Here is an 11,015-nt window from a genome sequence, read left to right as displayed (position 1 = left end):
CAAAAACTCATTCATACAAAAAGTCAAAAAGTGTCCAAATATATTCCAATTCACACTAGAAATACATATATATATTTTTAACATTTTAAGCAGAATATATTTTACAGCAATTACACTTCTTGTTGTCCTTTGGCTGCTCCCCATTCGGGGTCACCAGAGCGGATCATCTGGTCCCCATATATTTAATTCGGCACTGGATTTTACGCCGGATGCCGCTTCTGACACAACCCTCCTAATTTTATCTGGGCATGGGACCAGCACGGAGTTAACCCCTCAATGGCTGGGATTTTACTAATGTAATTTATTTTTCTATTTTATTTTTAATTGATCATAACAGTAATTTTAAAATGTTTTCAGAAATGTTCAAAATGATTCCAGTACATAAATATGCTGACACACAGCAACGTTTCCCCAAACATAGTGATTTTATTCTGGCAAACTCCAAAAATTAACTTCCATGTGTTATTGACATCCATTTACATGTCTATTTAGTGTGCTAATGAGTAGTTCCTTCATCATATCACATTTTCTCTATACCCAGAGACTTTATGTTGATTTACACAGAACAACCTGCTTATATACGTAGCAGTTCCTTGCAACACCAGAATAACCTTCGCAATATGGGGAATTAGCCCACACAAGACCACAAACAGAATGTCACAGCTCAAATCTTTTATTATTAATTTAACTTTTCTGTTGTCACTTCCATAAAACTTCCTCTAACAGCCCTGAAAGTTTAACAGTAGTACACTCTTATTTTGACTTTTTGAGCTGGGTTGCCCAGTGAGGCACAATCAACATTTTAGCCCCACCCACTCAGCCAAAAAAAAAAATCAACCTGTATGGTTAATAATGATTACACAGCAAATTGGGCCAAAATCCTCTTTCTTCCATTATAGACCCTCCAAAAAACATTTTTTTCAGATATTGTAAATTTCAATTTAATACAAGAAACTAATGGTTAAAATATAGACGAACTGAGAGCCAATAATCAAGTTCTGTGTTTTGCAGATAAAAATAGGTTTAAGATTAAAAAGATCATTGCATGTTATGCATTTTATATTGCTCAAGGGTGCCACCAAATCTAGAGATTATGGAAGTAATAATATTAGCGCTGAAAAAGTAATGTATGCATTTTGTATAATAATGGAAACATTTTTAAAATAAAATCTCGCACTTTGGCCCAGTTACTTTTATGATCCTTCACAAAAATCATACAATTTTGACAGTACTTTTGTTAGTTTTCAGATGGTACAACCTACATATGCATGTATACACACAATCGACCATATCCTCTAGGTGAAAGAAAAACAAAACAAAACACCCAAGCAACCCAATAAAAGGCATACTTGGATTTATTGGGATCAGTCAGAATAGTAATACAAATATACAGCCCAAATGTCAACATGTGTTGGTGAACATGGGAAAGAGAGAAAGAAATTGATCACATATCTCCCTCTCTCATAGCATGACTCATAAAAGTGGGCTGTATGCACTCTAGTGCCGCAGCTGGAAATGCTCGCTCTCCATAGAGCAAACCTGGTCACGTTTTAGGAACCAGGCGAATCTGAACACTACAGGCTGTGTGGGGACACTTACAAGCATGTGCACATACATACACACATGCAGCACACAGAATCATGAGCTACATTTAACACAACTGCTACATGTACAGCTTCAGCATCAGAAGAACTTCTTTAGTCAATGCAGATAAGTGCTGGAAGGCAAGGACATTCCTATGAGACCCAATTAAGCAACTGGCCCAATTAGAACTGCTTGGTTTCCTTTTTTGGTGGGAGGGATGAGAGACAACATGATTTATATTAATTTAAATATTACACAATTTCCTACGTGCGTGTGACATTAAACCTCTAGTAAAAGAGGTATTTCTGATACAAGGATTAAAATAACATTTCTAAATCAAAGCAACTTTTGGTGGAATTAATGAAAAAAAAGACTGATTATCCCAAAGAAAACAATCAAACAAAAAAAAACAAACAAAAAAAAAACACCAAATCATCATAGGTGCATACAAAAGATTTAAAGTTTCCCCACCCGATCCATCTCATATATTTAGATTATGCTGTTGGCATGTCCTATTCAGAAAAATCGCTTCTGGTCAATGGCGTACATCTTCCCCACTGGCACCTTCCTGAAGAATAAACTGTTGCCTCTGCTCATATTACCCTAAGAGAGAAAAAAAGAAAAAAAAAAAAGAATGCTTAAACATTTCTATAATTTTTATTGTATAGTACAAATGGGTTTTAAACACTGCTTATTATTCAGTTAGAAATAAAAATGGCTCTTAGCATATTCTGCCCATTACATTTAATGCTGTTACATTCAGCTGCTGTCAAATATCTATACATCTTTACAATAAAGCATCCTGTATACTGGTCAGCGCCATTTTGTTTTATGTATCTGTCCTGCTGCATATTGTATAGTCTGTCTCTTGTCCTGCATTGTTTGCATAAGATTGCACACGTACTTTATATGAATAGGTTCATTTATTTATTAGCTTTATTTCGGTGTTGTCTTATGTAGCTCTGTGTCTTCATATAGCACCAGCGTCAGGGAGGAACTCTGATTCATATCACTATGTACTGCATCAGCTATACATGATCGAAACGACAATAAAAGCTTCTTGACTTGACTACCTACAGAGCAATCCATTTAAAATCAAAATCACAAAACCAAGAAACATAAATCCACTGAAATAGCCCATCTTCAATTTTCTCCATGCTTTCGATCATTCAGGTCAGAAAGACTCCTAGGGAGGTCATACATTTTAATAATGTCTAATAACTAAAGTGGCAAACCGGCATCCTCTGCACAAGGTAAACTTATTTGGGTTGTTTACTGACCTCTCGGCTCAGGTGTCTCCAGCAGCCAAGCCAGGTTTTATAGGTTTCCGCGTAAGGGGGTAAACCACCAGCCAACCTAGAAAACGTACACAGAAAACATGGATAAAGAAAACCCTAGCAGCTAGCTTTACAAAAGCAGAGGTCCACCAAAGCATTAAAGAGCTATTACTAGTGAATTTAATGATGACTATTGCAAAACGTATATAAACTTTATTTAAAAGTTAATTTAAAAATTGTTCTATTACAAGCTTAGCTCTTTAACACTGGGAGTAGACATCACGCGGTATTGAGGACACAGACTTATTTCATTCCCATACTGCTGAAACACATCAAACCCAACCCACATCTTCCCCCTCAGTTTCCTGTTTCCTCCTTTCACAAATTACTTGTCTGAGTTGGAAACTGTGGAGCATGTACATCCACCCACTTGTCACTTTTAGTCAACATGTAGATATTTACAATTAGGAAATTTACAGTTAGGAAAGTAGAAGAGTTTACAGTACAAGTCTAAGTATGTACTGCAGTTATAATGTACAGCATTTAATAAGAAAATGTGCGTGCAAATGTTTCTCATGTCTACAACAGACAAGTCATATCTTATTCCTCTCTGGTGTGTTTTACATGTTCTTCCCATGTTTGTGTGGGTTTACCTCCAGATTTGTCCTTTATATTTTTCAGTGATAACGTATATTTAACGTTAACCATGTAAAAATGTGTAGTTCCTATAGAATTCATATGAAAAGTGCTGATGTGTTTGTGGTTTCTGAACTTAAGACATTTTTTGTTTCTCTTCAGTTTTACTTTAATAATTAGCTTGGCGAATTTCTTGAACATGGCACATAGAACTAGAACAAAATATGCTTCACAAATAAACCCAATGAAAGCTCACTGAAAGTAGCATCCTTTTTAGCTTTAACAGAGCCATTATAGAGGTGGTTATATTGCTTCAGTGAGCTTTAAATTCAGCAAATACAGCATGCATATCTTTATAATGCACCATACACAAAGTAAAAGTGAAACAAACAAAAAAAAGACATGACGCACACTATGCAGAACAGCCAAGGACTTTCCACCATTTTGCAAATGGGCCACTGTGATCAACAAGGGACTGTTTCCTTCCTCAAACACATCTATATAACCTTTATCAGAAAAAAATAACATGGAGTTGTCCGTATTTTGCCTAGTGATTATGTCAAGGTGTGTAGCAGCAGGTGACCCAGATAGCTGGAGATGCTCTTTAAAAAGTAAGTATGTGCACTGATTCATCGCAAGCATTAGAGACTAAATTATGGGGGGAAATGCCTAGACCAATTAACATTTAACAACAACAACCAAAAAAAGTCTTTTAGGATTTTAAACTTTCAGAGGAACAACTCCAAGCACAACTAACCTGCCCCAAAATGCAAAGACATGTCAATAAGCTTTAAAAATAGAAATCACAAGGCAATCACTTACCCACAGTTATTGATCGTCATCAGGTTGGAGACCAACACAAAAGGGTATGTCAGCATACTGGCAAGAAACTAAATGTGACAGAACAAAGTAGAAACAGATATTAGTTTGGCCATTATAGAATACTAATGGTTGTTACTCCAAATCCCAGTAATGTCACTCACCCCAGTGGCAGCCTGAGAGCAGTTCTTCATTTCACTCGTATGACTCATCTACAACAAACGTACCACTTTGTTAAAAAACAACAAACACATCAGATTATAAAGTCTTTTAACTACTTATTGTTGATTTTCAGAATGTCCGAGATTGCCGAACTGTTATCATTAAACGTACTTTCAGGCTATTATTTCCATCCATTCGTACTTACTGAGTCATCTATTGCATACGAGTTGATAAAGTGAGCAAGCATGTTGCAGATCCACAGAGAGAAGATATCGCCAAGAAGACGTGGGATGAGGCCACTAAGAAATGGACAGACAGACACACAAAACACTCAGACGCATTAATGCATGAAGTGAAGGAGGATGCATGCTCAAAACACTGTTTCAATTTCAGGATTCAAATTGAATCTTAGTACATACGCAAAAAACCCAAGGATTCCTTCTTCTCTGTAGATAGTGATAATGGAATCAAAGACACCACTGAAAAGAGTGACAGAACATCACTGTTAGCAAAATGAACACACTGTATGGAAGGATAAGGAGGAGTGTGGATTCCCAGACTGACCTATACTTGGTTTCTCTTCCAATAAATTGGACCATGCATCTAAGGGTTATCACTGTAATGAAGAATAATTAAAACGTTCAAGCAAATATTTGAGAAATTGGACATTTTTAAATCAAACAAATATAGAAAAGCAATACCATGGAATGGATGTGTGACAATTGTGGCACAGGAGCGTGCTATCATCTCCTTTGTTGTCTGTTGGAAAAAACCCCCAAAACATTTTCTTTTTCAAAAGAGCTAATCTGTCAGCAAAATCGGTACCATAATACTGTGTTTAAAAATAGATGAGGCTTTAGGGCAATCAGTTTGACAGAGCATGTGTGTCTCACTGGAATTTACTTACTGTACCAGCAACGCTTGTGCAGGTGAAAGGAACACTTTATAGACCCACCTCATTGACTACATGCTGCAAAGATCCCTCCTCTGTTTTCTGGCCACTGTTCATGACCTCAAAACAGACCAATATGTTTTACCAACAGAAATCAATTTTCAGCATTTAATTATAACAACCGCAATGATAATTACATACACAGACGTGACTAAATATTTATACATAAACATACACACAAGCACAGTGTGGATGGTCCCCTTACCTCCAATTTGTTCTCCTGGCATTTCTAAAGAGTATTAAAAAAAATTGAGTTATTAATAAGCCATATATAAATAACCACTTCAGCTGTCACATGCATGCTGGTTCTGAACCAAGCTTAGGCCAGGTGAAAGCTCCACAGAGCAGATTCCCATACAGGGATATACGAATTTACATTGCAAACGCTAAATTAATTAGGCTTTAATAATTATAATAACCACAAAATAAGACTTTTACGGTCATTTTCATTTACTATACTAACATTGCTAAGTAAATTTCCTCATCTGCCTTTCCTTTGAAACAGGGCTATTTGTCTGGATGTATATTGATCCAAGCTGAGAAGCTTGTGATTGACAATTTTAGATAGTTGACGTGATGACACATGATGCTGTTGACGGTGTCCTGTATGGTACAGCAGCATTTGTTATTATTCATTTCTACATTAAAGACTGTAAATTACTGAAAGGATCCCAGCATTGCAAAGCAACTGCCACTGAACCCTTTCGTGAGGTCCCTTAACCTTTAATAGTGAACATCAACTGGTTTTGGAGATAAAAACATCAAAACAAGGCTGCTTTCATCTATTAGTTCATTTGCCCAGTCTAAATAATAGAAACATTGATAGTGTTGGTTCATGTGAGTTGTACTTCTACAGCATAGAACTGAAACATAAAACCCTGGAAATGTACTTCTCAACCATCATGGGTCAGAAATCATTCATAGCCTAAAACATACTGTACAAGTTTGGGTCCTTTTATCCAATCAGATTGATTACGGTCTCAGACCAGTTGTTATGATCCAAACCCTTATACAAGTGTGTGGAGAAATCACAAAGGCTAAACTAAAATGGACTAAATAATGCAGATGTGACATCAATTTTTACATAAATAATTAATAAACAAATATTATTAATAATTATGATGAAAATCTGGATGTCCAACGCCATAGCAAATACAATGTGGCAGAAAAAAGAAGGCAAGATTTTAATATGTAGTCATTTTTTCAAAAAAGTAAGCAAACATTCAGAAACCAGGTAGGGAAAATAAATACACCCTTTCTATTTATGTGATAATTAAGATAGCAATCAGCAGTGTAGAAGAGGATGTACTTTCTTTTTCCTAATGATTGTATGTGCTTTATATCAATTAGACAAACAGTTTGAAGCTCTACTCTTTTAATGTTCTCTAAATCATACCATATACCATGTGTCATCGGATTTTCAGGCCAAAGTCATATACAATTTGTTTATTTCCATGCTTGACTCACCAGCATAACAGAAGAGAATGTGTATTATAATCATGTCCTCAAAGACTGGAAACAGCAGTCTTACCTGCAGCACTTTACTGTGGACAATGGTGCCGATGGTCCCTGCACACAGTCTGGGGGTAAGACCTTTAAACAGGCCTGCCTTCCCATCGATCTTTATTATGTGTTTGGCTGTTAAAGAAATAAAATTTAGTTTATGAAAGACTAATCATTCTTAACACAAACCATCATTAAATTCTGCTGTATTTAATCACATTTTGAAAGCACTAGCCAGACCCAGAAACTCAAAGCTCTGATCAAACACTTCAAAAAATCTTTCAGTGTATTATCACCATCACTGAAACTGTGCAAATCAGACACAAATAAGTTGTAGCCACACAAACACACACACACACACACACATTCCTCGCATAGTCTTCAGTTTAGTTTGGACCACCCTATTACCACACTCTGAAGAAACTCTTGAAGCTTTTGTCTGACTGGTTTTTCACGAACATCTTATTCAGAAGTCACATGTTAAACATTTTAATACCTATATACACACACACATTTGGAACAAACCCATCATCAGCAGTAAGAACCATAAGTGTGAAGAAGGAATGACCAGCTCATAATCCAAAACATACAAGCATGGCAGAGGTGGTGTCATGGCTTGTTTTTGGCTCTCAGATATTATTAATGATGTAACTCATAACTGTAGCAGAAGAGTGAATTCAGAACTTTACAGAAACATTCTGCAAACCAATTAACAGATAAATCCATCCACACAAATTGTGAAGGTTTTAGACTGGCCAAGTGAATCACCAGATCTTAACCCAACTGAGCAACATTTCATCTCCTGAAAAGAAGACTGAAGGAAGAAACCCCCCCTAAACAAACAACTGAAAGAAGCTGTGCTACAAGCCTAAAAAAAGCATAACAAAAGAAGAACGCAACAGTCAGAGGGTCACTGATTTCTAACACTTTGACAGCCTTGGTGGGTAATGTTCTTGATACAAATATCAGGAAATGAATGCTGAAATTGTGATGCATTACCTCCAACTCATCTTTGGATTTCAAAGAAATATGTGAAAATAACACACCACTGCTCATTTGCCTGTTGTACACACTCCTTATCATGATGTCCTTATCATTTGCTCTGCAGTAAACAGCTCCTTATAATCCTGAGTCATGTTTTTGTAAGCGTGTTTGTGAGAAGTGGCAAATGCACAAATAAAACAAATGGCTACAAGTCACAAAAGAGGTGTGTGTGAGAGTGTGTTTGGGAAACGTGTCCTCTTTCACTGAAGAAGTCAGTTTCAAGCAATGCTATATACTTAAATAAATTATTTTAGCCTATTACATCAGTCAAATTAAGGCATATGAATGAGGTCACAATGAATGAGTGTGAATGAATATGAGAACATGAATATTTTGCAAATTAGTGCAATTACAAAGCTTTCTTCAATAAAGTAATATTGCTCGCTCAGCTCAAAAGTTCCATGTGTTAATAAGTTTTAACTCATTATATGGAATTAAATTTCATTGATCCTACCATAAGCAAAGAGTCCAGGAAGCTGATACACCTGTCTGCCAAACAAGTTCCTGCCAAGAGTTGGTGGAAGAGGTTCATGTCCCACCTGAAATTAAGGTTAAAAAAAGAAAAAAAGAGTCATAATCATATGGATGATTAAATTTACTACCCAAGCTAATGTTTGAGATTTTATTTTATAGTTAGTATGCAATATATTTGTGTTTTAGGCAGATATCAACAATCAGTGGCCAGCTTTTGCATCAGACAGCATTCTCAATTTGTCACCAATTATTATTATTATTATTATTATTATTATTATTATGTATCAGCAGTTTTTTGGCAGCATTAACATGTTCCTAATAAAACGGACTATGCATTTATTGTTCAATTCAGATCTGTTTTATTCCAAGTACCTTCAGATAAATTTCTTCCTTCGTGTAACACCTTTTATAAACTAAACGATCAATGACAATTTATTAAAAATGCCAGTTAGCTTGTCTCATCATCTAGCAACATGAAATACTATCAATATATTAGTCTGAAAAGAGAAGACTAGACTGCACTGATAGTCTTCAAAAGGAGTTAAACCTTAGTATATAATTGGTACAATCCTTTTAAAAATAACTCCAATAACCTTCATCTACTCTGCAACAAAGGACATAGTTCCTCTAAACAGCTAGATAACTCGCCATTACTAGCTGGCCTCTGATTGAGCCTCATCCAGTTTTCTGTTTGACTGACCACTGAAGACACTTGACCGGTGGGTTCATAACCTGATGATAAGGAGGTTAAACAATATAAACACCAAATCGCTTCTTACTGATTGTACACTGGACCTTACGGAGTCTACAGGCCGGCGTTATTTAGTACCTTTATTAGTACTACACGTATAAAAAGAGCAGGAAACCTTCTTGAATGTAACCTATGTTAGTAGAAGCTAACCGTGCTATTGCTAAATGACAGCAGCATCGTCTGAAGGACAACACAACCATTTCCGATGCTTCATGAAATATTTTAGCACATTAAAATACAATAGTCTGCATGCTCTCGGGTAAATTTTACACGACATTCTACTCGGCAAAGCTAGCTAACCTTTACTAAATAGCAAGCTAGCTAGTTATCCGGCAGCGTCGCGTATTGGTAGGGAAACATGCAGACAGGTGCCATCGTTTACATGTATAACTCTCACAGATGTGACACAAGCGCTTACCTGTACTAAAACCTTAATGTACATAAGAGGGTGGGAAAGGACAGTCAGCCCGGACCCTAATAGTACTTGGCCACATGTTTCCGCCATTATTACGTCCCCCTCCTTAACAGGAACGGAATTTTGGTAATGCACTGGGGCTCGTCACGTGATAACGGTTGCACGCAAACCTAGTCATGTGATTAAAGTTAACCGGGAACTAAATTAAGGGTAACCTAGTTGCGTTAACGTGGGCGCCATCTTGCCGGGGACACAATTCATATTTCATCCACCTAACTTCAGTTTAGATAGCAGGCTCCTAATACACCTCATCGAGTAACCCCTCTTCTGCAGTGTTTTCCCCTGCTTCCACCAGACCTCATTTATCTAATCAGCTAAATAAACATCTAAACAGACTTTCCTGAATTGAAGTGGGTCTGTTAGAGCAGGGAAATAACTAAAGTGTGCAGGACTGGGGTGTGTTTTTATTTATCCAAAGTGATAGAACAGTATAGTAATGGTCACAATACATTATTGTCAAGATACTTTGAAAAACACTCCTAGAAACAGCAAAAAAAAAAAAAAAATCAAGTCAAGAAGCCTTTATTGTCATTTCGACCATAAATAGCTGACGCAGTACACAGTGAAATTAAACAATGTAATAATAATAATAGTAATAATAATTATAATAATAATAATGTTTTATTATGTACTATAATGAGTTCAGAAATTACACTCTTGCTCATACTTGGTTGCTCAAAGGCTCCATTTTACCCAAGTGCACTTGGCTATATATAGTTATTGAAAAGACATCATTTACATTATCACACTCTCCTGTGTCACCCAAATAAGGATGGGCTCCATTTTGAGTCTGGTTCCTATCACATTTTCCTCCTCATTTTGTCTCAGGGAGTTTTTCCTCACCACTGTTGCCTCTGGCTTGTTCATTATGGATAAACTGTAAAACTTTGTCATTTTTATTCTGAACTTGTAGATTCTTGTAAAGCTGCTTTGTGACAATGTTCATTGTTAAAAGTATTATACGAATGGAATTAACTTGAATTAAATTGATTTATAGGCTAGAATTTCCTCACATGCCCCCCAACAAACCAACACACTAAAACAGGTAAAACTGGAATGCACTTAGAGTAAGGACTCTGATCTTGGGATTGTTTTGTTTCCATTTCAAAGAAGCCTTTGTGCACTCTGTTTGTTATGGAAGTATAATAGTGCCAAAATTCCTGAAAGCAAAATAGCATATTGAATCACATGAACTGAATAAAAACTTGTCACAAAAAAGAAGTTTGAATTTTTCTGCTTTGAAATTTGATCTGAATGAAAAAAAATCCTTACAGCATTTACAAAAAATACAATCATTATTTTTCAACCTCACAAATTCAAGTTGAAAAAGTTCAAGTA

The 11,015-nt window shown here is 36.1% G+C and overlaps 1 protein-coding gene across 1 annotated transcript; it reads right to left on the bottom strand.

Moving 5' to 3' along the window:
• Positions 1-652: 652 nt before the first annotated feature.
• On the bottom strand, positions 653-9,779 carry mtch2 (mitochondrial carrier homolog 2). The gene is made up of 13 exons (XM_058381892.1): positions 9,621-9,779; positions 8,432-8,516; positions 6,962-7,068; positions 5,636-5,659; positions 5,434-5,490; positions 5,180-5,237; positions 5,043-5,094; positions 4,898-4,957; positions 4,684-4,777; positions 4,481-4,528; positions 4,320-4,387; positions 2,865-2,940; positions 653-2,187 (listed from the first exon to the last, which is right to left on the bottom strand). Exons 1-13 carry the CDS (start codon positions 9,705-9,707, stop codon positions 2,101-2,103), a joined length of 903 nt encoding a protein of 300 aa, XP_058237875.1. The 5' UTR covers positions 9,708-9,779; the 3' UTR covers positions 653-2,100.
• Between the last annotated feature and the right edge of the window lie 1,236 nt (positions 9,780-11,015).

Source organism: Hemibagrus wyckioides, linkage group LG27, assembly GCF_019097595.1.
Source record: "Hemibagrus wyckioides isolate EC202008001 linkage group LG27, SWU_Hwy_1.0, whole genome shotgun sequence".
Taxonomy (NCBI): Eukaryota; Metazoa; Chordata; class Actinopteri; order Siluriformes; family Bagridae; genus Hemibagrus; species Hemibagrus wyckioides.
The sequence above is the reverse complement of the archived record's forward strand: the minus strand, read 5'-3'. Positions and strand labels throughout refer to the sequence as shown.